Source organism: Haematobia irritans, chromosome 2, assembly GCF_050003625.1.
Source record: "Haematobia irritans isolate KBUSLIRL chromosome 2, ASM5000362v1, whole genome shotgun sequence".
Lineage (NCBI taxonomy): Eukaryota > Metazoa > Arthropoda > Insecta > Diptera > Muscidae > Haematobia > Haematobia irritans.
In genome coordinates, this window is record NC_134398.1 from 131,620,057 (window position 1) to 131,645,385 (window position 25,329).

General features: G+C 41.1%; 1 protein-coding gene across 2 annotated transcripts in view; it reads left to right on the forward strand.

The window, feature by feature from the left end:
• Window positions 1–25,329, forward strand: part of dpy (fibrillin-like protein dumpy) — a 99,917-nt gene that overhangs the window by 44,581 nt on the left and 30,007 nt on the right. For both annotated transcript variants that reach the window (XM_075296159.1, XM_075296160.1), the window contains exons 12-39: window positions 177–482; window positions 547–864; window positions 1,223–1,546; window positions 1,622–1,939; window positions 2,004–2,339; window positions 2,411–2,740; window positions 3,807–4,124; window positions 4,418–4,741; window positions 4,891–5,214; window positions 5,281–5,910; window positions 5,975–6,310; window positions 6,392–6,700; window positions 7,156–7,482; window positions 7,640–9,235; window positions 9,297–12,491; window positions 18,117–18,443; window positions 18,509–18,826; window positions 18,893–19,237; window positions 19,314–19,610; window positions 19,675–19,983; window positions 20,051–20,698; window positions 20,768–21,085; window positions 21,151–21,489; window positions 21,550–21,861; window positions 21,922–22,878; window positions 22,947–23,909; window positions 23,976–24,929; window positions 25,000–25,311. In XM_075296159.1, coding sequence (XP_075152274.1) covers window positions 177–482; window positions 547–864; window positions 1,223–1,546; window positions 1,622–1,939; window positions 2,004–2,339; window positions 2,411–2,740; window positions 3,807–4,124; window positions 4,418–4,741; window positions 4,891–5,214; window positions 5,281–5,910; window positions 5,975–6,310; window positions 6,392–6,700; window positions 7,156–7,482; window positions 7,640–9,235; window positions 9,297–12,491; window positions 18,117–18,443; window positions 18,509–18,826; window positions 18,893–19,237; window positions 19,314–19,610; window positions 19,675–19,983; window positions 20,051–20,698; window positions 20,768–21,085; window positions 21,151–21,489; window positions 21,550–21,861; window positions 21,922–22,878; window positions 22,947–23,909; window positions 23,976–24,929; window positions 25,000–25,311 — 15,690 coding nt within the window. The remainder of the gene's footprint in view (window positions 1–176; window positions 483–546; window positions 865–1,222; window positions 1,547–1,621; window positions 1,940–2,003; window positions 2,340–2,410; window positions 2,741–3,806; window positions 4,125–4,417; window positions 4,742–4,890; window positions 5,215–5,280; window positions 5,911–5,974; window positions 6,311–6,391; window positions 6,701–7,155; window positions 7,483–7,639; window positions 9,236–9,296; window positions 12,492–18,116; window positions 18,444–18,508; window positions 18,827–18,892; window positions 19,238–19,313; window positions 19,611–19,674; window positions 19,984–20,050; window positions 20,699–20,767; window positions 21,086–21,150; window positions 21,490–21,549; window positions 21,862–21,921; window positions 22,879–22,946; window positions 23,910–23,975; window positions 24,930–24,999; window positions 25,312–25,329) is intronic.

Consider the following 25,329-nt stretch of genomic DNA (forward strand, 5'->3'; position numbering starts at 1 on the left):
TTAAACTTTCGACTTTTGAACGCCTTGATTAGAATAGTGTTTTAAGGTCACTTCTCCCAACCTCTTTTGAAATTTGGCATTATTCACAGTGTGTCATATGTGTTGTCGAAGGGTTGACTTTTTGAGATGAAAATTTTGGATTTTTATAATTTAATAATAAATTTTCTCTTGTATAGAAATTAAACCCATCAGCCCCTGTGAACCAAATGTATGCGGTCCCTATAGCATATGCCGAGCGGTCGATGGCCGTCCTACCTGTTCATGTCAAGTGGGATACTTTGGCTCACCACCAAATTGTCGCCCTGAATGTGTTGTTAGCTCAGAGTGTAGTCAAAATATGGCCTGTATCAATCAAAAATGTAATGATCCGTGTGTGGGAACATGCGGTTTCAATGCCAAATGTCAAGTGGTCAACCATAATCCAATTTGCTCATGTCCTGTCGATATGACTGGAGATCCATTCGAACAGTGTATATTGAAACGTAAGTTGTGTATTTTGGGGAGATTTATTAGGTCATTGTAATAATTTTCGAAATTTTCTTACAGCAAAACAACCAGCTCCTGAAATAAATGCTTGCATTCCTAGTCCTTGTGGTCCTAATGCTGAATGCCGGGAAATGGATAATCGAGCTGTTTGCTCTTGCCTACCTGGTATGTTTGGGGCACCACCCAGCTGCCGGCCGGAATGTGTTATCCATCAAGATTGTCCATCAAATCGAGCTTGTATTGCTCAGCGTTGTGAAGATCCTTGCGCCGGTGCATGTGGTTTCAATGCCCTTTGTTCGGCTTTGAATCACAAACCCGTATGCACTTGTCTTGAAGGCCATGAAGGTGATCCGTATGCTGGTTGTAGCATGCGTGCAAGTAAGTGGACTCTTATAAATTTGCTATCCCTAATATTTCAAAGTCTTGTTGCCCATTGCTATGATGCACAATGGACTATTTTATGTTTCAATGTAAACCACTCTGTATGCTCTATACATTTTTTTACAGTTTTCTATTTTCCAAAATTGGGTTATTGGTTTTATATATTATATGTATATCTATAAAATTTACCTATATATATCTCTATGCATGATATTCTTGATATATAAATTTTTAGCTTTGATTTTGCTGTATAATTTCCTTTTAGTAGCTTTTGTTTGGTAAACACTATGGTATCGCACTTTTCTATAAAAAAAAAATTATTTTATTTATTATTCGCTTGCTGTCCATCATCCAGTTGTCGTACCAGATCCCCCAAGTGATCCTTGCAATCCCTCCCCATGCGGTTCCAATGCCGTGTGTAGGGAACGTAATGGTGCTGGGGCTTGTTCATGTCTGCCCAACTATTTCGGTGATCCTTACATTAATTGTCGCCCGGAATGTGTACAAAACTCTGATTGTCCTCGCACAAAATCCTGCATGAATATGAAATGTGTAGATCCTTGTGAGAATTTGTGTGGTTACAAAGCCACATGCCGTGTTTCGAATCATCAGCCATTGTGTTCTTGTGAACCAGGCTACACTGGTAATCCCATGAGAATCTGTTTTGAAAGACCATCAAGTAGGTTTTTTCACAGAGTTGCACTCTGGTAGATTTCTAAAGTAAAATTATCCTTTGCTCTTATTCTTATATCAGATGAGTATTTGCCTATACCTGGCAATCCTTGTAGACCGTCCCCCTGTGGACCTTTTAGTACTTGTCGAAACCGCGACAATCGTCCCATTTGTTCCTGTTTGCCCAACTACATAGGGCAGCCACCGAATTGTAAACCCGAATGTGTTATAAGTGCCGAGTGTCCTTATGATCAGGCTTGTGTGAATCAACGTTGTAGAGATCCCTGTCCTGGCACTTGTGGTCATAATGCCAGATGTCGTGTTACCAATCATTCACCTATATGCACTTGTCTACAAGGTTTTACAGGAGATCCATTCCATCAATGTACACCCGAAAGAAGTAGGTTTAGTAACTTCTTCATAAAGATAGAAGTCATTAATTTCCCTCCTTTTATGTCAATCAGAAGAACCAGAAAGACCCAGGGATCCCATAGTACCACAAAATCCGTGTGTACCATCACCTTGTGGTCCCAACTCTCAATGTCGGGCAGCCAATACTGGTGCCGTATGTTCATGCCTTAGAAATTACATAGGACGCCCACCAAACTGTCGACCCGAATGTTCTATAAATTCGGAATGCCCTTCACAGAAGGCTTGTCAGAATAGCAGATGTGTGGATCCTTGCATTGGCTCATGTGGCAATAATGCCTTGTGTCATGTTAGTAATCATGCTCCCGTATGCATGTGCCAAGACGGTTTTACCGGCGATCCATTTTCCGGTTGCTATCTGCTAATACAAAGTAGGTTTGCTTACACACCTTAGTTAATCCGAGTGCAATATTTTTAATCGTATCGTATTTACCTGCTTCAGTTCCCGATGAGCCTATACAACCCTGCCATCCTAGTCCTTGTGGTTTGAATGCTTTATGCGAAGAACGTAATCGTGCGGCTTCATGTAAATGTATACCCGAATACTTTGGTGATCCCTATGTTGAATGTCGACCGGAATGTGTTTTGAACTCTGACTGTTCAAAATCTCAGGCCTGTGTCAACAATCGATGTCTGGATCCTTGTCCGGGTGTGTGTGGACATAATGCCGAATGTTATGCCTTGAATCATCAACCAAATTGTGAATGTTTACTTGGCTTTACGGGAAATCCAAATTTGGGTTGCCATTTAATACCAGCCGAAACTCCCAAATGTAAGCATGTTTTCTTTACAAATAACAGACCGTAAGAATAAACGTTTAACCCATATCCAAAGTAATCCTTTTACTAAAATATTAAAAAAATGGGGTTTATGTTCAAAAAAATATGAACATCCCAAAAAATACAATCTAACAATCACTGATACGTTAATTTTCAAACCTTCTTAGGTATACGCAAAGTTTAAACCAATTTACGAAAAAAATATCTTATTACAAAATATGCTCTTTTTTAAGAACTGGCGCCTAACACGAGTGATTTTTACGCTATACCCAGCAAAAAATTAAACAAACTCCTTGTTTTAAAATCTATTTCTGTCGGTGACCAGTTGTGTCAGTATACGTTTCCTTAGTAATTCCCAAGCTAATTGACTATTCGACTGGGGAGATTTAAACATCTTTTTAAATTAGTTCATACTTCCCTTCGATATTTTGTTATAAACGCAGAGAAAAATCAATACCATTCATTATCGATAATTATCTTTTCTCATTTAGTACATTTGGTACAATTTGTACATTATCGTACAATTTAAAAACAAAACAATTATGAATGTTATCTTAAGCGCTATTCACAATTTAAATTTGTTTCAGAGCAATCCTTTGGGAAATTGTGTAGATCGAAAATTGGTTATGATTCCAAAATACAAAATACAGCTACACAGAAAAATATATTTTTTGGATTCAATCGCAAAATTTATTGACTCCATTATTTTTTTATTTAAATTGCTTCAATAACGGAAATTACTATATCAATCACTGATACCAAATAAACAATTGATTCAATTAAAATGGTTTAAACATCAGCATATACTACCAGATTCCTTTATAATTTCCCAATCGGAAATTCCTCTCACATTGGATATTAACCCCTCCAATTCCTAACGTAATACCTTAAACCCCCAACCCGAAGGTGTTGTTTTTAAGATAGACATTTAAAAACACACAAACCTGAAAAAACATAGCTAACCCATTGTTAACTTAACACTCCCTAAAACCCTTTGCCCAATTTGCAATGCTAATTATAAAAACTTTATTGCAAACTTCCTAATACCCCCCAATTTAGATGAAATTGTCACCAAACCCAGCAACCCATGTGTACCTACACCATGTGGCCTCTATAGCAATTGTAGGGTGCAGAATGGTCATGCCGTTTGTTCGTGTATACCAAACTATATAGGGGCACCACCTAATTGTCGTCCTGAATGTATGAGTAGCTCAGATTGCTCACAAGATAAATCGTGTATAAATGAGAAGTGCAAAGATCCTTGTCCAGGAACATGTGGTATCAATGCTCAATGCCGTGTGGTCAATCATAATCCCATATGTTCATGCATGTCTGGCTTTACCGGTGATCCATTCATCCGCTGTATATATGAAGAAAGTAAGATCATGATTACATCGCCAATGGGTGATATCATCATCATACATCAGTTCATGTCATCAATCATTTTGTATACTACAAGAGAATTGTATTCATTTGGTCCATTTATAAAATTCATTCATTCCCATTGATCATTCCAATTTTGTTATTGTCAAACATAAACGAAACATTTTATTTTTTTCTCCCTCTCTCTTTTTTCCTTACTCTATTGTAAACATCATACTGTCACTGTATACTGCATGCTTTTATTTGGTATTTACTCTCTATATTATTGCTACATGCTAAACATATAGAACGCCCTGTGATAAGGGATCCTGTGAATCCTTGTGTACCATCTCCTTGTGGTCCAAATTCACTGTGTCGCGTTTCACAATCCAACGATCAAGCTGTTTGCTCTTGCTTGCCCAACTATATTGGTCGGGCTCCAAATTGCCGACCTGAGTGTACTTCGAATTCGGAATGTCGCGGCAATATGGCATGCATTAATCAACGTTGTCAAGATCCTTGCCAGGGATCATGCGGTTCCTTTACTACATGTGTTGTAAATAATCATAGACCCATATGTCGTTGCTTGCAGGGTTATACGGGTGATCCATTTTCCGAATGTAGTCCACAAAGTAAGATATATAAATGTGTATACTATAAGGCTTCATGATTTATGCTTATGTCTACAGCTTTGCGTTAGTGTATATTTAAATTATGCTAGGTGGCATTTAGAAATGAGTGATAGCTAACGCCTAACATGATTGAACATTTTTCCATCTAGTTATTGTACCTCCTGAGAAGGCAGAACCTTGTAATCCCAGCCCCTGTGGAGCTAATGCGATTTGCAAAGAACGCAATGGTGTGGGCTCCTGTACTTGTTTGCCTGAATACAATGGTGATCCCTACACTGAATGCCGCCCCGAATGTGTTCTTAATACGGACTGTGCTAAGAATCGTGCTTGCGTTCGAAACAAATGCCGTGATCCTTGCCCTGGAGTTTGTGGAGTCGATGCCGAATGTCATGTCATTAATCATTCACCCAGTTGTAGCTGTCCTTCAGGCTATACCGGCAATCCTTCCGAATATTGTCGCAAAGAAATCAAACGTAATACTAGCTTAGTCCTTTAGGTTTTTTCCGAAGTTATTTCATTGTGTTTTTTGGATATTCTAGAATTACACAATGACCAACCATGTCGTCCTTCCCCATGTGGCCCCTACAGTCAATGTCGTGAAGTTAATGGGCATGCGGTCTGCTCATGCTTGACAAACTATATGGGTACACCCCCCGCATGTCGTCCTGAGTGCTCTGTTAGCTCAGAATGTGCCCAGGATCGTGCTTGTTTGAATTTGCATTGTGTAGATCCTTGTCCAGGAACTTGTGGCAATGAGGCCATTTGTAAAGTCACCAACCACAATCCGATTTGCTCTTGTCCTCCTGGCTATACAGGAGATCCTTTCATTAGATGCTTACGCATCGAGGAACGTAAAGTTGAGAATGAGAAACCCCAGAATCCCTGTATACCCAGTCCTTGTGGTCCCAACTCTCAATGCAGAGTTGTAGGCGAAACCCCAGTATGCTCTTGTTTGCCTAACTTCATAGGTAGAGCTCCAAATTGTCGGCCGGAGTGTAGCATAAATTCCGAATGTCCTGCCAATCTGGCTTGTATCAATGAAAAATGTAAGGACCCCTGTCCAGGATCGTGTGGTTTTAATGCCTTCTGCAATGTAGTGAATCATTCGCCTGTATGTACGTGTGACGAAGGCTACTCTGGAGATCCTTTTGCCGGTTGTAATCCAACATGTAAGAGTGTTTCTGCTGTCTACGTAATAAGTCTTGTATTAATAGTAGGTTTTCTAAATCTTAGTGGTTCCCGAAGAACGTTTAACTCCTTGCAATCCTACTCCATGTGGTCCCAATGCCGAATGTAAAGAACGTAATGGTGCTGGTTCTTGCACGTGTATTACTGGTTACTTTGGTGACCCCTACAGTGGTTGTCGTCCAGAATGTGTGGTCAATTCGGATTGTCCTCGTGACAAGTCATGTGTCAATCAAAAATGTGCGGATCCTTGCCCCGGTGTGTGCGGCATCAATGCCGAATGTCGTGTGGGTAATCATGTACCTACATGTCATTGTTTACCCGGATACACTGGCAATCCGTTAAGCTCATGCCGTATTATTCCTGAACCTGAGCCCATACCAAGTAGGTTTCCCCTCTCGTTGCATAGTCCCCTTTTGTCATTAAGTCTACAAAACCAATGACGATTATTTCTCTCTGCTTCAGTTGAGCGTGATGTCAATCCCTGTCAACCGTCACCCTGTGGTCCCTATAGTCAGTGTCGTGAAGTAAATGGTCATGCTGTTTGCTCTTGTCAAACTTCGTACATAGGATCACCACCCAACTGTCGCCCAGAGTGTATTGTTAGCTCGGATTGTGCCCAAAATATGGCCTGTCAAAATCAAAAATGTATTGATCCTTGTCCTGGCACCTGTGGTACGGAAGCACGTTGTCAAGTTATAAATCACTATGCAGCCTGTTCGTGTCCTCCAGGCTATACAGGAGATCCCTTCAATAGATGTACTAGAATTAAATGTAAGCATGTGTTTCCAACTCCTTCTCCTGCTGCAACAGCATAGTGGAGAGTAATGAGTATGGGTGAATAATCTAAGTCATTAGTCTCCTAGGAGAATTGGGGAAGGGTTAAAAGTGTTATCCACTTCCTTTTAACCTTTCTCAATTCCCGTGTTCGTGCTGAGGGTGGGAGATTCTCTTCTATCATTTATTGCATGATGTATATACGTATTAACTGTTACCTTTTTTGTTGTTTTATGTATTCTCCTTTCTACCTTGTATTTGAATGTTGTATGTTGATGTTGTGTCTGTGTCTGTGTTATGGCCCTATCCATCTATCAAACTCTACTCTACACTACTACTACTACACTATCATCATCTCGAACTACCGTATCCTATGTAAAATGTATCAACTTTACCACTACTATACCACACACCTACCTACTGAACTGTGCCCGAAAACTAAACACCCGTAGTGGATATCCGTCCAGTAGAAAAGACGGGCAATCCGTGTGTTCCATCTCCATGTGGTCCCAACTCGAAATGTGTCGATGTTGGTGGCACACCTGCATGCTCCTGTTTACCCGACTATCTGGGGCGACCGCCCAACTGTCGTCCAGAATGCATGAGTAGTTCCGATTGCCCTGCAAATTTGGCCTGCATGAATCAGAAATGTTCAAATCCATGTGCCGGTGCATGTGGCATACACACACAATGTACAGTCATTAAACATAGTCCTGCATGTCAGTGTGAGCCTGGCTACACTGGAGATCCTTTCTCTGGTTGTAGTGCTGTACAAATAAGTATATATACACAGTTCCTTCCTTCTTACACTTGGGGAGTAAGGAAAACCAAAGTGTTTCCTATTTCCAATAACTTTGTTTCTCCTTCCCTCCTCGTATATTCTTAACGAATTTTCTCAGGTGATTCTTATATGCCCATGTCCCTTCATCTTTTCAGTTACTTCCACTGAACGTCCTCGTGACCCTTGTAATCCTTCACCTTGTGGTGCCAATGCTATATGTCGCGAACGTAATGGTGTTGGATCTTGCTCCTGCCTTCCTGAATACTTTGGTGATCCCTACAGCGGTTGTCGACCTGAGTGTGTACAAAACTCCGATTGCGATCGATCCAAGGCTTGTTTCAATAATAAATGCCAAGATCCTTGCCCTGGAGTTTGTGGTATTAATGCAGAGTGTCGCGTCCTAAATCATGCTCCCAATTGTCAATGTTTCGAAGGTTATACTGGAGATGCCCATCGTGCCTGTTCTGTGATTGAAGTTACCACAATGGCTCCACTCAATCCTTGCTATCCATCGCCTTGCGGACCTTACAGCCAGTGTCGAGAATCAAATGGCCATGCTGTCTGCTCTTGTCTGGACAACTACATTGGCGCTCCACCATCATGCCGTCCCGAATGTGTTGTCAGTTCTGAGTGCCCCCAAAACCGTGCTTGCATTCAACAGAAATGTGGTGATCCATGTGCTGGATCTTGCGGCTCTCAGGCCAGATGTCAAGTGGTGAATCATAATCCCATATGTACTTGCCCTTCCGGCATGACTGGAGATCCATTCGTCGAGTGTATTATTGACACACCCACAGCCAGAGATCCTGAAAATCCTTGTGTACCATCACCATGTGGTCCCAATTCTCTGTGCCGTGAAATAGGAGGTCAAGCTGCATGCTCTTGCCAAACGAATTACATTGGTAGACCTCCTAACTGCCGTCCCGAATGTACCAATCACGATGAATGCCAAAGCCATCTCTCTTGCCAAAATGAGAAGTGTATTGACCCCTGCCCCGGATCTTGCGGTTCCAACGCTGTTTGCAAAGTGGTCCAACATAATGCAATCTGCTCGTGTGCGGACGGTTATGAAGGTGATCCCATATCAGGTTGCCAAATTATTCCTCCCGTGTTACCCAAACAGCCTACCACATCTCCTTGCGAACCCTCGCCATGTGGTCCTCATGCTGAATGTCGTGAACGTAACGGAGCTGGAGCTTGCTATTGTCATGAAGGTTACGAAGGTAATCCCTACGATGCTCAAATTGGTTGCCGTCGTGAGTGCGAGTCCAACGATGAATGTTCACCCATGCAGGCCTGTGTGCGTTTCAAGTGTGTGGATCCATGCTCGAATATCTGTGGAGAATTTGCCATGTGTAGTGTGGAAAATCATGTGCCAACCTGTACTTGTCCCACTGGCTATTCAGGAGATCCATTCTTCCAATGTAAACCCATACCAGTTACTCCAAGACCTATTATCAACCCGTGTGTACCATCACCTTGCGGTCCCAATAGTATTTGCCGTAATATCAACGATCAGGCTGTATGTTCATGTCAATCTGGTTTCATTAATCAACCACCAAATTGCCGACCTGAATGCGTGGTTAGCTCCGAGTGTCCTTCTGAACGAGCCTGTGTCAATAACAAATGTGTTGATCCATGTCAGCATACTTGTGGACATATGGCAATTTGCCAAGTAAAGAACCACAGTCCCATATGTACATGTCCTCGCGGTATGACTGGAGATCCATTTGTCAAATGCTCCAAGATACGTAAGTATTAAAGTTCCTTATAACCCCGTAGTATTTTGCTCATATTTGTTTTATATTGCAGCAATAGTAATTGAAGATAAACCCACAGAGAAACCCCCATCATGTGTACCCTCACCATGCGGCCCTAATTCTAAATGTCAAATTGTTGGTGGTAGTCCAGCCTGTTCTTGCTTGCAAGACTTTATTGGTGCCCCTCCGAACTGCCGCCCTGAATGTGTTCTCAACTCAGAATGTGGACCTACCGAAGCTTGCATCAATCAAAAGTGTCGCGATCCTTGCCCTGGCTCTTGTGGCTTCGAAGCTAAATGTCATGTCCTTAATCATGTTCCCATATGCAACTGCCTCGCTGGTTATACAGGCGATCCATTTGTACGTTGTAGCCCTATTCCAGTCACTGAATCACCAAAGATACCCAATGATCCTTGTGATCCAAATCCATGTGGTCCCAACGCCGATTGTTTCAATGGTGAATGCAGATGTCAAGACAATTATCAAGGCAACCCTTACGATGGCTGCCGTCCCGAGTGTACACTATCAGCTGACTGTCCGCGCGATAAGGCTTGCATGCGCAACAAGTGTGTTGATCCTTGTCCCGGAACCTGTGGCGTTAATGCGGTTTGTGAAGTTCTAAATCACATTCCCGTCTGCTCCTGTGTCAAGGGGTACGAAGGAGATCCATTCACCAATTGTCGCTTGAGGCAAGAAGAACCTGAACGTCCCGCGGAACCTTGTTCACCTTCACCATGTGGCCCTAACAGTCAGTGCCGTGATGTCAATGATCACGCCGTATGCTCCTGTCTGGATGGTTTCATTGGTGCTCCACCACAATGTAGACCTGAATGTGTGGTGTCCAGCGAATGTTCAGCATTGCAAGCTTGTGTTAATAAAAAGTGTGTTGATCCCTGCGCTGGTGCATGTGGCATTGATGCTAGATGTGAAGTTATTAACCACAGCCCAATCTGTGGTTGTCCACCCGGCAAAACAGGAGATCCATTCAAGAGATGCTTGGATCTTCCACCTCCACCGCCAGAACCTAAAGATCCCATTGTTCAACGTGATCCATGTGATCCATCACCTTGTGGACCCAACTCCGTTTGCAAGAGTGGACCAAATGGCCCTTCATGCCAGTGTCTACCAGAATTCTTCGGTTCCCCACCAAATTGCCGACCGGAATGTATAATAAATCCTGACTGTCCATCAACACAAGCATGCATCAACAACAAATGTCGCGATCCTTGTCCCGGATCTTGTGGCACAAATGCTGAATGCCGAGTCATTAGTCACACTGTTTCATGCTCGTGTCCTCCTGGATTTGCCGGAAATGCCTTTGTTCAATGTATACAACAACGCGAAGAACCAACAAAACCATGTGAACCTTCGCCTTGTGGTCAAAACGCTGAATGTATCGAACGTAATGGAGCTGCCTCTTGCAAATGTGTTGATGACTATCAAGGAAATCCCTATGAGGGTTGTCGACCTGAGTGTGTTCTCAGTTCGGATTGTCCCACAGACCAAGCTTGCATTCGCAATAAATGCAAGGATCCATGTCCTGGTATTTGTGGTTCCAATGCCCAGTGCTATGCCGTTAATCATGTACCCAACTGTGTTTGTAATGAAGGCTATACCGGAGATCCATTCTCTATTTGTCGACCAGAACCGAAATCACCACCACCGGCACCAGGAAATCCATGCCAGCCTTCGCCTTGTGGACCAAATAGCAAATGCCGTGAGTCTAATGGTCTGGCTGTTTGCTCATGCTTGGATGCTTTCACCGGTGCCCCACCAAACTGCAAACCTGAGTGTACCGTCAACGCGGAATGTCCTCAGAATAAGGCATGCCATAAATTCAAATGCGCTAATCCGTGTGCTGGCACCTGTGGCATCGATGCTAAATGTGAGGTAATTAATCACAATCCAATCTGTAGCTGTGCCCTTGATATGACTGGAGATCCATTCACGAGATGCTATCCCGCTCCACCACAACCTAAGGATGAACAGATAAAGCCCAAGAATCCCTGCTTACCATCACCTTGCGGATTATACTCGGAATGTCGGGTCAGTGGAGATCAACCTTCGTGCTCTTGCTTACCCAACTACATTGGAGCACCGCCTAACTGCAGACCAGAATGTGTGGTTAACACCGATTGTCCATCCGATTTGGCTTGTATCGCAGAGAAATGCCGTAATCCTTGTGATGGCACATGTGGCATCAATTCCGAATGCCGCATACAAAATCACTTAGCCATTTGCACATGTCGTCAAGGATTCACAGGAGATCCATTTTCTCAATGTATCGAGATTATTGAAGAAAAGACTCAGACACCCATAGAATTGGACCCATGTGCTCTACAACCATGTGGAGCTAATGCCGAATGCCAACCAGGCGGTATTTGTGTTTGCCTGCGGGACTACCAAGGAGATCCCTACTCAGGATGCCGTCCTGAATGTACATTGAGCACAGATTGTTCGCCCAACAAGGCTTGCTTAAACAAGAAATGCGTCGATCCCTGTCCAGGAACCTGTGGTCAAAATGCCCAATGCGATGTCAGCAATCATATACCTGTATGTACATGTCCCAAAGGCTATACGGGAGATCCATTCATCAATTGCCGTCAAGTGGTGCGTCATGAACAACCTGTTGATTTCTGCCAACCCAATCCATGTGGACCAAACAGCGTTTGCCAAGTATCAGCCCAAGGTCCTATATGTGCTTGTCAAATGGGTATGCTTGGCTCACCACCGGCTTGTAAACCCGAGTGTATTGTTAGCTCTGAGTGCTCCCTACAAACAGCTTGCATCAATCGCAAATGTGTTGATCCTTGCCCTGGAGCATGTGGACAATTTGCCAAATGTCAAGTTATCAATCACAATCCCATTTGTACTTGCAACAATGGTTACACTGGCGATCCGTTCACACGCTGCTATCAAGAGCCAAAGGTTATTGTGCCAACTATACCATTAAATCCATGTGTGCCATCGCCATGTGGTCCCAATTCGGAGTGTAAGGTTGTGGGTGATAGTCCCGCCTGTTCATGCGCTGAAACATTCTTGGGCACACCACCCAACTGTAGACCGGAATGTACCATCAATCCTGAATGTCCTTCAACCAAAGCCTGTATACGACAAAAATGCGAAGATCCCTGTGTGGGTTCATGTGGTTTCAATGCTCGCTGTACTGTGGCCAATCATATGCCAATATGCAGTTGTGAAGTCGGCTATGCTGGAGATCCATTTACAAGCTGTCAACCTATACCAGGTAGGAATTTTTATAATTTGTCCCGATCCCTAGAATTTAGGCATAACCAGTGCTTTAGAATTTTGGTGATGGATGTAATCAAATGAACAATTGACATTTTAGGGAAGAACATATATGGGAATAACCTTGCAAGGAAACATACAATACATAGATGCAATGTTCCAAAACTAAAAAACTCAAAGCTTTATTAGACAAAAGAAAATCAAAGACAACAATACAAAAATGGTTATGCCTAAAAAGGATAAACAAAACTGTGATCGAAATAATAAGAATTTTGACATTATTAAATAACGCGTTACCGGGAGTATCTTTATAAGTGGATTTGATACTCTGGGCATAAGATGACATTTTGAGAGAATATTGCGTATATTTTATGAATACTGAACAGCTTAACAAACTCGTTAGGTTAGGTTAGGTGGCAGCCCGATGTATCAAGCTCACTTAGACTATTCAGTCCATTGTGATACCACATTGGTGAACTTCTCTCTTATCACTGAGTGCTGCCCGATTCCACGTTAAGCTCAATGACAAGGGACCTCCTTTTTATAGCCGAGTCCGAACGGCGTTCCACATTGCAGTGAAACCAATTAGAGAAGCTTTGAAACCCTCAGAAATGTCACCAGCATTACTGAGGTGGGATAATCCACCGCTGAAAAACTTTTTGGTGTTCGGTCGGGCATGCTAACCATTGCACCACGGTGGCTCCCTAAGAAACTCGTTAAGAGATATGTGGCAATCGATGACCATTTTCAAGTAGTCGAGCTTAATTCCTGGGCTTTTACAATTTATGCATCACTACAGGATAGAAATATTTTTCCAGTTTTTGAAGAAATGGTCTATAGTTCACTATAGTCCTAAAGATTTTTTTAGTACTGTGTTGCATCCAAACACATTTTCCAACCTTATAAATAGCCTTACAAAATGTCTAAAAGAGATGAAATATGTTTTTCAGGTCACATAAGAATCAGTTTTTATAAAACAAGTACATTAAAATACGATTCGTTAAAATAAATAGCAATGGAACTTATTGAATTGGTTGGTTTTTTTCTTTCTGAAGTGCCAGCCAACAGACTTCAGAGGAACATGGCCAACTTGTTTTCCTATATTAAGTTTGAACTCTAGCTTCCTGTTCCATATTACATCAAGGTAATTTTTGCAATCACCATAGTGAAGTACACACTGAAGACATTTTTTTAACAATAGGGACTATACGACCCATGCATGTTACTGTATATGAATACTTGTCCCTGGTCATCTACGCTTAGCATCATTTTTATCCTACATCTAAGACAGATCTGCACAAAAGATGTTCAAGGACTATAAACAGAAAAATATCTCACGTTAAACCCATGGAAAATTTGACTTGTTTTTATTGGTTTTCGTTTATTATTTTATACCCTCCACTATAGAATGAAAGGTATACTAACTTTACCATTCCTTCTGCAACTCATAGAACTATTGATCTTAGACTCTATAAAATATAAATATTCTGAGTTGTGAAATTCTGAGTCGATCGTGTGATGTTCGTCTGTTCAAATCACTCTAACTTCCTACCGAAACACCTTATTGGCTTGACACACAAGTAGTTGTTATGGATATTTAATCGAATGGTATTGCAAATGGGGTATACGGGCCCACCTTTAGGTATAGGCCCCATAAAAATTGATCCATACCAATGTAATTGACTTGTGACTCCTCCTGCAAGATCAAATTTCATTTCAGACTTGACTTATTGATCCTCATGGCAGATCAAATTTTATCCAATTCAGTTGAATTTGGAACGTGATGTCCGAATGTTTTTTAATAATCCTGCAAAAATTTGTCTATATTGACTCATAATTATATAAAGCATCCATACCAACCAATCCCCAGATTTGATGTCGGGAGCCATGTGGAGAAAGAAAATTCATCCGATCCGTTTGATCATTGTTCATTTTGGAAATCTATAAAAGTGGAGCACAATTAGGCCAATTTTCCCATAAAACTTTATTTTCTGTATAACTCCTTTCAGTTATACAGGTAACATTTCTGTAAACACTTATTTTTGGGTAGTGACTTATACTATTAGACACACTATTCTGACTTGGATATCTTATAATTGAAATGAAAATAGAATTGGGCAGCACCCAGTGTTATGAATTAAGTCTTTTACGGGATGGTAATGGGAAATACTAACATGTATTCAAATTTTCACACCAGAGTAGAGTGCCTGAATTCTGCCTTCTAACTATCTTAACACGATTATAGGTTAGGTTCTGTATGGGACAGCGCGATATTTAAGCTCATGTAGACTCGTTGTGATAACACAGTGGTGAACTTCTCTCGATTCTATGTTTGGTTCAATGACAAGGGACCCCCGTTTATAATTATTATTTCCTCCTGGCAGAGAAAACAAAAACCATTTTGCTCATGTTTGAGGCGATCATATTCCCTATCTGGGTGTAGACAATTATGTTCTTTGTCCTTTTTGATATTACAATAACACTGCCATAAATGGACGGTTTTGTAATGAAGATTTGTTCTCATGAAACAATGACAAATTTGTTTATAATCACAGGGCATCTAAATCCAAAAATTATCAATGACAAACACACGTTTTTGTTGAAAATTCTCTTTATTAAGTTAATTTTCGCTACTACACTTGCTATTGTCCCAGCCAAGACAGTTTCTATATTCTCAAGAAGTAAAATGGGAAGATAGGTTCGTATGGGGGCTATGTAGGTTAGGTTAGATATAGTGGGACCCCGTTATTTCAGGCTCACTTACACTATTCAGTACCTTGTGATACCACATTGGTAAGCTACTCACTGACTTCTGTCAGACAGCATGTTTATCTCAATGGCTAGGGACTTCATTTTTATAGCCGAGTCGGAACGGCGTCTCACATTACGGTGAACCCCTAAAGAAATTTCGCCAGCATTACTGAGAGCGGATAAATCACCATTGAAACACTTCCTTTGTAGGCCATCAAACATGAAATTGGGGGTTGACTTATATGGCCTTATAATAAAATATAGACCGATTTCAACCATCTTCTTACTTATCTTTCTGACAGCTATAGCGTAGGTCCCACTATTGTCTATTTGCATACCCGACGACGGACAATTATCTTGTATAAATTCAAATATATTAGTTCCAAGCGATTGAGAGATAAGTGTACAACCAATCTTATAATACGATTTACTTCCAATAATGTATAGAGATTAATATATAAGCGGACACCGCAGGATCTCAGAATTTTTCCACGATCATAAATATATATAGAGCTCATATGGCCATTTTCTCAACCTTTGATTAGAATTAAATCTGAGGATAAATTATCAATTAGTATTTTTTTTTTTAGGAAATCAATTGTTTTATCAATACAATACATTATTAAACGGATACTACCTTACAGTAAAATTTATAAAATGTCACAAACACCATGCCAGTTTTCGATATCTTACAAATCTAATTTTTGATGATCACAGTTTTGTTTTCTTTTATTTATTATCACCCAACACAGCGCACAAATTAGAACTAAGATTTACACAATCAACAACAAATAAAGAGAGAACGAATCCATCCACTTGCTCTCTTCATATCTCATTCACTCTTAAAGCAATTTTCATATAAAATAAACACATCAGGTGCAACCAAAATCAAATCATCTCCGCAATTGATGTTTCAAGCACTCTAAATGTTTTCAGTGTTGCCACCTACAAAAAAATATTGAATGTTTTATGTTCACTAAATGAAGCGCGTTGATTTCGAAATATATAAATTAAACAAAAAAAATAAGAAATTGTTCTAATTTGTTGTAAGCTTTGTTAGGGTGTATCGACCCAAATCTATACCATGTATTTTTGAATAAAAATTGTAGCTTTATCCCTGACAAACGCAACTGCATTGCAAACACGGAACGTTATTTTTAAATAATTTAAATCACAATTTCTCAAAAATAGATAATTTCTTTAAAATGAAAATCCTAAACGTTTCAGAGCTAAATGCAGATTTCAATAATGATTTTAATTCTGTACGAATTGTCTGAATTTCAAAATCTATTGAAAGTCGTTTGTTAGTTATTATTGCTGTAGTTAGCAATAATTAGTTAATAGAATTGATTAACTGGATAAAGTTAAAATTTTTATATTTATATATTAATTTTATTTCATTATTTATATATTTTTGCTTATTTATAATTTTAAACTCCCTATATATAACGCAAACTTTTTACGCCAATATATTATGCCTTTGCCCTAATACATTTAATGCCTCTATATAAAAGAAAAACCAAACAACTCTATAATGTGTGAGAAACAAACAATCACTGAACACTCAAATTGTAGACCCTAACCATTTTTGCCCCATATTGAAATTTATGCTTCTATTAAAATAGGCTCGTTAACCCTTGACTGTCCTGCGTCACAAAAATCAAAAACAAATATCTAAATACACGTAGAAGTTTTTCGGCCGAACAAATCGTTAGATACATATATACATATATTTTTTCGCCTATAAAACCACAATGCTGCAACATTTGAAACTGGTTTCGTTTTACGTATTAAGTATTTATTATTGGGTAGCATATCATTAACCCTTGGTTGAGTTAAACAAAATATAGCTTTGTTTTTTGGAAATCCACAAAATTGTCCCACCAGTCCACCCCTAAAAAATAAAAACCTTTAACCTTGTCTGTTAGAAATGAATTCTTTTGGCCCTGACAAAACAAAAAATATGCGAAACACCTAACCTTTGATTCTAACCCCTGATATTTTACTATTACTATACGAAAAGAAAATTGACACAACATACTGGTCTCAGCAAAATTTATTGGGTTTTTTTACATTGCCGCTTCTCAAATATCAACGTTGGTTTATATTTTCTGGAATTGCTGCTTTTTTTAACAAGCTACATAAACATATTTATAATCTTAATCATTAGTAGTTTAGGTTAAAACCATTGTAACCATGTAATAGTGTAAGCGCCATAAAAACTAAAATTTTTAATAAAATTTTAATCTCTAAAAAATAAATGATAACCAAAGAGTTTTATTTCGAAATTACGCGTCTCACCAGCAAACAAAAACACTTAGTAAACACAACTCCACGAAGTATTAATCACTACTCATAACATAATGAACACAGCCTAGTATTAATTATTAATTTTACTAGGATAAACACATTCCTATATATGATGAGTTGTTGAGCACAGCTCATTATAGTATATGAACGCTAAATACCACATATAACATGAGCTAAACTCACCACCACCACTACCACCCACCCACAAAATTAAATATCATACCAATTTTTTTCCGCACAAATACGAAGTTTATTTCGTATTGAGGATCGAGAACATAGTAGTGAAAAAAGCCCACACCGTAAAATAGTGAATAACCCAAATTTTAATGAATAAAACAATGCAAATAATCAAAGCTTTCCAGCAAACAATATTCACCATAATCACAGTAAATTGAAAAATTACTGATCTTAATCTCACCAGAGTATGTAATACTAATCTCCTCAACTACACACTTACCCTAATTAAAAGAGGGTGTAGTTGAAAAATCGTAAAAGCAGTTTTAAATTAAAATTTCGTTATTTTCTATTCTCTCTCCTACTCCAATATCCATGACCCTTGCAGAACGTGTCGTTAATGAACAAATTACACCCTGTGAACCAAATCCTTGTGGTTCAAATGCAGTATGTCGTGAACAAAACGGTATTGGTTCCTGTCAATGTATTCCCGAATATTTTGGAGATCCCTATCAAGCCTGTCGCCCAGAATGTCTACGCAACTCAGATTGTCCAACAACGAGAGCCTGTACTCAAAATAAATGCACCGATCCCTGCCCGGGCACTTGTGGCTCGAATGCTTTATGCTCTGTAGCCAATCATATACCAACATGTATCTGTCTTCCTGGTTATATAGGTGATCCATATAGTTTTTGTCATAGGGAACCGGAGAAACGTAAGCACGTTTGTTTTCCTAGTGTTCGTTCGCAAAGCATTTACCCATCTCAATTTTTTCTTTAGCCATACGTCTGCAAGAACCTTCGAATCCTTGTCAACCTTCACCTTGTGGTCCCAATTCACAGTGTCGCGAATTGAATGGACAAGCTATTTGTTCTTGTTTGGAAAATTATATCGGTCTACCGCCTTCATGTCGCCCTGAATGCATTCTAAGCTCAGAGTGCCCGGCCGATAAGGCCTGTATAAATCAACGTTGTGAAGATCCTTGTGTAGGAACTTGTGGTCTAAATTCCGAGTGTAGAGTACGCAATCATAGCCCATTGTGTCAATGCCGTAATGGATTTACTGGTGATGCATTTACCAGATGTTTCCCCATACCACGTAATTACCACCCAACGAACATGAACAAGAACAACAACCAATTTTATTTTTTCTTTCCATCATTAGCTGCTCCACCGGTATTTAAGGATGTCAAGCAGAGAGATCCTTGTATTCCCTCGCCTTGTGGTCCTAATTCCGAATGTCGTAATAATAACGGTGTACCCTCTTGCACTTGTTTAGCCACATATATAGGAGCTCCTCCCAATTGTAGGCCTGAATGTACTATAAGTGCAGAGTGTCCTTCAGATAAGGCTTGTATACGTGAAAAATGTGTAGATCCTTGTCCAGGTTTATGTGGCTTCTCTGCTGTTTGTAGTATTGTTAATCACACGCCGGTATGCACATGCCCAGCTGGATATACGGGTGATCCATTTAGTTCATGTTCGCCTGCACCACCAGAAAAGATTTATAGTAAGTTTTCGAGTTATGTTTTGTATGTCAGGAAAGTTCCGGTAACATGTGTTTTGTTATTCCTCCTTAACAACAGATGAACCTTCTGATCCTTGCCGACCATCGCCTTGCGGTCCAAATGCCGAATGCCGTAATGGAATTTGCTCTTGTTTGTTAGAATATCAAGGCGATCCATATCGGGGATGCCGACCAGAATGTGTATTAAATACAGATTGTCCACGCGATAAAGCTTGTTCTCGCAGCAAATGTGTGGATCCTTGTCCAGGAACTTGTGGTGATAATGCTATTTGTGAAATAATCAATCATATACCTATGTGTCGCTGTCCCGAAGGCACCGTAGGAAGCGCGTTTATTCGATGCTCGCCACAGCAGAGTAAGATTGTTGTAATTTTGCCGTCAAAAATTGTCCCTTATCGATATCCTTGTATTTCGTATAGAACTCATTCAGTCCACAAATCCTTGTCAACCTTCTCCTTGTGGTCCAAACTCTCAATGTCGAATAATCAATCAACAACCTGTGTGCTCATGTCTCCATGGTTTCATTGGTGCTCCTCCCACCTGCAGGCCTGAATGTACTTCTAATTCAGAATGTCCTTCTACACAGGCTTGTCTGAATCAGAAATGCCGGGATCCATGCCCAGGCACTTGTGGTGTAAGAGCCCAATGTTCTGTGGTAAACCATAGTCCTTTCTGTACCTGTCCAAATGGCTTCTCTGGAAATCCATTTGTTAGTTGCCAACGTATAAGTAAGTTTATCGAAAGGAATATTTCCTCGACTGGGTACTAAATGTGAACAACTATTCTATCTATTAGTTGAACCCGTACGTGATGTGGAGCTTCAAGATCCCTGCAATCCCTCACCATGTGGTCCATACTCCCAATGTAAGTCCATAGGAGAAGCACCTTCATGTTCATGTTTGGAAAATTACGTGGGTAGACCACCAAACTGCCGTCCAGAATGTGTTACCAGCTCAGATTGCAACAGCAATTTGGCTTGCATCAATCAAAAATGTGTAGATCCCTGTCCCGGACGTTGTGGTCTGAATGCAGAATGCCGTGTGGTCAGTCATGCTGTACAATGTGTTTGCATCGTTGGCTACACTGGGGATCCATTCATACAATGTTATCCTCCTGTTGAAAAAGACGTTATTGAAATTAGAACGCCTTGTGATCCCTCACCATGTGGGCCTAATGCCGAATGCAAAGAACGAAATGGGGCTGGTTCTTGTAAGTGTTTACCAGAATACTTTGGAAATCCCTACGAAGGTTGTCGTCCGGAGTGTGTTATGAATTCCGATTGTCCCTCCAATAAGGCTTGCTTACAACAGAAATGTCAAGATCCTTGTCCTGGAACATGTGGTCTGAATGCTGAATGTCAAGTAATCAATCATTTGCCCAACTGTAATTGCATCGTGGGTTATGTTGGAGATCCTTATCGTGTGTGTAGTAGACCAGTAGAACGTAAGGAGATTTTTTTAGTATTTCAGAATAGAGCTCTTCATATTTTATATTGTTTTCGCCCACCTATAGCCATACGTAATGAATATGTTAATCCCTGTGTACCTTCACCCTGTGGCCCCAACTCACAGTGCCGTGAAGTTAATGGTCAAGCCGTTTGTTCTTGTTTGCCACAATTCATGGGCCAACCACCTGCCTGCCGACCGGAATGTACAATTTCCTCTGAATGTCCTAGTGATAAGGCTTGCCTTAACCAAAAATGTGTAAACTCTTGTACAAATTCTCCTTGTGGTCTAAATGCTGAGTGTAGAGTTCGCAACCATAGTCCTTTGTGTTCTTGCAATCGTGGATACACTGGTGATGCATTCACTAGATGTTATCCTATACCACGTAAGATTGAATCGTAGGAATATTAGTTCGTTCATATTATTACCTGTCATCGTTTGTTTTCTTAGCGCCTCCTCCACCCCAGAAGGAACGTGAAGAACTACGTGATCCATGTGTACCTTCGCCTTGTGGCCCCAACTCTGAATGCCGCAATAGCAATGGAGTGCCTTCCTGCTCTTGTTTGGCAACGTTCATAGGCCAGCCTCCAAATTGTCGACCGGAATGTACAATCAATTCGGAATGTCCTTCGCAACAGGCATGCATCAATCAGAAATGTAGAGATCCATGTCCGGGAGCTTGTGGTTTTAATGCAGTTTGCCATGTCATAAACCATACACCATCATGTGCTTGTATAGAGGGTTACATAGGGAATCCATTTACGAGTTGCTCTCCCAAACCTCAACAACGTAAGGTCTTGTAGTATTTCAATTCGCGATTTTTTTCTAAATATTTACCTCATCGTACAGCGTCGACGCCACCGCCTCGTTTCGATGATGCTTGCAATCCATCTCCTTGCGGACCCAATGCTATTTGTCAAAATGGTCAATGCTCTTGCATTGCAGAATATCAAGGCGATCCCTATATGGGTTGTAGACCTGAGTGTGTTTTGAATGCTGATTGTGCTCGTGAAAGGGCTTGTATACAAAACAAATGTGTTGATCCTTGTCCAGGAACTTGTGCCGCTAGTGCCATATGTGAGGTTCACAACCATGTGCCAATGTGCCATTGTCCCGAACGTATGACGGGAAATGCTTTCTTCGAATGTCGTGCCATACCAAGTAATTTGAGATAGACTAGCCTTTTAGTGCAAAAATATTCACCATAGATTTCCTTTCTAGCCCCTGTGCCAATTAATCCTTGCCAACCTTCACCATGTGGTCCAAATAGCCAATGTCGTGTGGTTCAAGAGACAGCCGTTTGTTCATGCCTCCCCGATTTCATAGGTAGTCCACCCCAATGTAGGCCAGAGTGTACCACAAATTCTGATTGTGCCCCAGATCAGGCTTGTCAAAATTCCAAATGCCGAGATCCTTGCCCCGGAACATGTGGATTTAATGCAGAATGTAACGTAGTCAATCATACGCCATATTGTAGATGTCGTGAGCGTATGACAGGTGATCCCTTCGTAAGGTGTCAGGAAATATTGGAACCCATACGTGATGAAAAGAAACCAGTTAATCCATGCGTGCCTTCCCCATGTGGTCCCAATTCAGAGTGTCGTGTTAGTGGCGATTCACCTTCCTGCTCGTGTCTACCAGATTTCATTGGTTCACCACCACAATGTCGACCAGAATGCATATCTAATTCGGAATGTTCTTCGACCGAAGCCTGCATAAATCAAAAGTGTCGCGATCCCTGCCCAGGTTTGTGCGGCCAGAATGCTATTTGTCGTGTTTTCTCCCATACTCCAATGTGCCTATGCAATGAAGGCTTTACTGGAGATCCATTCTCTGTATGCAATGTTATTCAACAAACCCCACCGGAAGTATTAAGGCCCTGCAATCCAAGTCCTTGTGGTACTAACGCCAAATGTGAAGAACGTGCTGGAGCAGGCTCCTGTCAATGTCTGCCCGATTACTTTGGTAATCCTTATGAGGGCTGTCGTCCCGAATGTATCTTGAACTCTGACTGTGCTTCGAATAAGGCTTGTCGCAACCAAAAATGTGTAGATCCCTGTCCAGGTACATGTGGCCAAAATGCCCAATGTAGGGTTATAAACCACTTGCCATCATGTGACTGTTTGTCAGGCTATACAGGGGATCCTTATAACTACTGTTCGATTGTGAGAAATGAACGTAAGTGGATATTTTATAACCATTTTCAGAGTTAGGAAGCTAGTAAGATTTTCCTCAAATCGTTTTAGCTGTGCGAGAATATGTCAATCCTTGCCAACCATCCCCATGTGGCCCGAATTCCCAATGCAGGGAAGTAAATCAACAGCCAGTGTGTTCTTGTCTTGCCGATTATATAGGTTCACCACCTGCTTGTCGACCAGAATGTACATCGAGTTCAGAATGTGCTGCTAATAGGGCTTGTGTCAATCGTAAATGTGTCGATCCCTGTCCGGGTGTATGTGGTCAAAATGCGGTATGCAATGTGCGTAATCATAGTCCGATTTGCACATGTAGCAATGGCTTTACGGGTGATGCTTTCACACGTTGCTTCCGCATACCACCCAAACCGGTCGAACCGATTGTCCAACAGACACCAAGTGACCCTTGTGTGCCTTCACCATGTGGGCCTAACTCACAATGCCGTAATCTGGGTAGTGGAACACCATCGTGCTCTTGCTTACCTAACTATTTGGGTTCTCCACCCCAGTGTCGACCAGAATGTACAATAAATTCGGAATGTGGTTCCGAACAGGCATGCATTAATGAAAAATGTCGAGATCCTTGCCCTGGATCATGCGGAAGTAATACCATGTGTTTTGTTCGTAGCCACACACCAATATGCACTTGCCAATCTGGTTACACTGGTGATCCATTCACTGTGTGTAATCCTATTCCACCAGAACCAACAAAGATTTTGCCCATCGATGATCCCTGTAATCCCTCACCATGTGGAGCCAATGCTCAATGTTACAATGGACAATGTTCTTGTATTGTAGAATACCATGGCGATCCCTATACGGGATGTCGTCCAGAATGTGTTCTGCACACAGATTGCGCACGTGATAAGGCTTGTGTGAAGCACAAGTGTATAGATCCTTGCCCTGGAACTTGTGCTTCCAATGCCATTTGTGAAGTTATTAATCATATTCCGAATTGTCGATGCCCAGATGGTATGCAGGGCAATGCCTTTACATTCTGTACACCAACACCAAGTAAGAATTCGCCTAGATTCTTTTCGCATGTTATGGTAAAGTCTATAAAATTTTTATGTATTTTAGAGCAAGATATTCCCTCGAACCCTTGTCAACCATCACCTTGTGGACCAAACTCCCAGTGCCGCGAAATTAATCAACAGGCAGTTTGTTCCTGCATCGAAGGCTATATGGGTAGTCCTCCACTTTGTAGACCTGAATGTACTACAAATTCAGATTGTCCATTAAATTTGGCCTGTTTGAATCAAAAATGCTCAGATCCATGTCCTGGAGTTTGTGGTCGTAATGCCATGTGTCATGTGAATAATCATAGTCCCTATTGTAGATGTCCTGATAGATATGATGGCAATCCTTTCCTTAGCTGTCAACCTATTGTGGAGCCACCTTCTCCTCCACCCAGACAAACATGTCAACCTTCGCCTTGTGGGCCTTTTTCGCAATGTCGCGAAATTGGAAATTCACCGTCGTGTACATGCTTGCCGGAATATATTGGAGCACCACCAAATTGCCGTCCTGAATGTGTTACAAGCTCTGAATGTCCTTCGTCACAGGCTTGTATTAATCAGAAATGCAAAGATCCTTGTCCGGGTCTATGTGGAACGGACGCGGAATGCCGTGTTATCTCACATACTCCAAGCTGTTATTGTCTTCAGGGTTATGAGGGTGATCCATTTGTACAATGTCAGCGCAAGCAACAACCGTTGCAATTGGATCATGTCGATCCCTGCAATCCCAGTCCATGTGGAGCCAATGCTCGTTGTATACAAAAGAATGGAGCTGGAGCTTGCCAATGCTTCCCCGAATACTTCGGTAATCCCTATGAAGGTTGTCGTCCCGAATGTGTTTTGGACTCGGACTGTGCCAGCAATTTGGCCTGTCAAAATATGAAATGTCGCGATCCCTGCCCTGGGACATGTGGTCAAAATGCCATATGCAATGTTCTAAATCACGTGCCGACATGCAGTTGTATCAGCGGTTACGCGGGAGACCCCTACCGCTCCTGTTTGCCTGAGAAACAACGTATGTTGAAATTCTTTTACTCAGAGAAGTTTTGCTTTTAATAATTTTTGATTTCTGTGTTTGCTAATAGCCGTGAAAGAGTATGTTAATCCTTGTCAACCTTCCCCATGTGGTCCAAACTCACAGTGTCGTGAAGTTAATGAACAGCCTGTGTGCTCTTGCCTTCCTGAATACACTGGTACTCCACCCTTGTGTAGACCTGAGTGTACTATTTCTTCGGAATGTCCCTACGATAAGGCCTGTGTTAATCAGAAGTGTGTAGATCCTTGTCCAGGAACTTGTGGTGTTAATGCCAATTGCAAAGTTAATAACCACAGTCCTTTATGTATATGTAAAGCTGGTTTTACAGGAGATCCATTCTTTATTTGCCGACCCATACCACGTAAGCGGAGTGAATGTA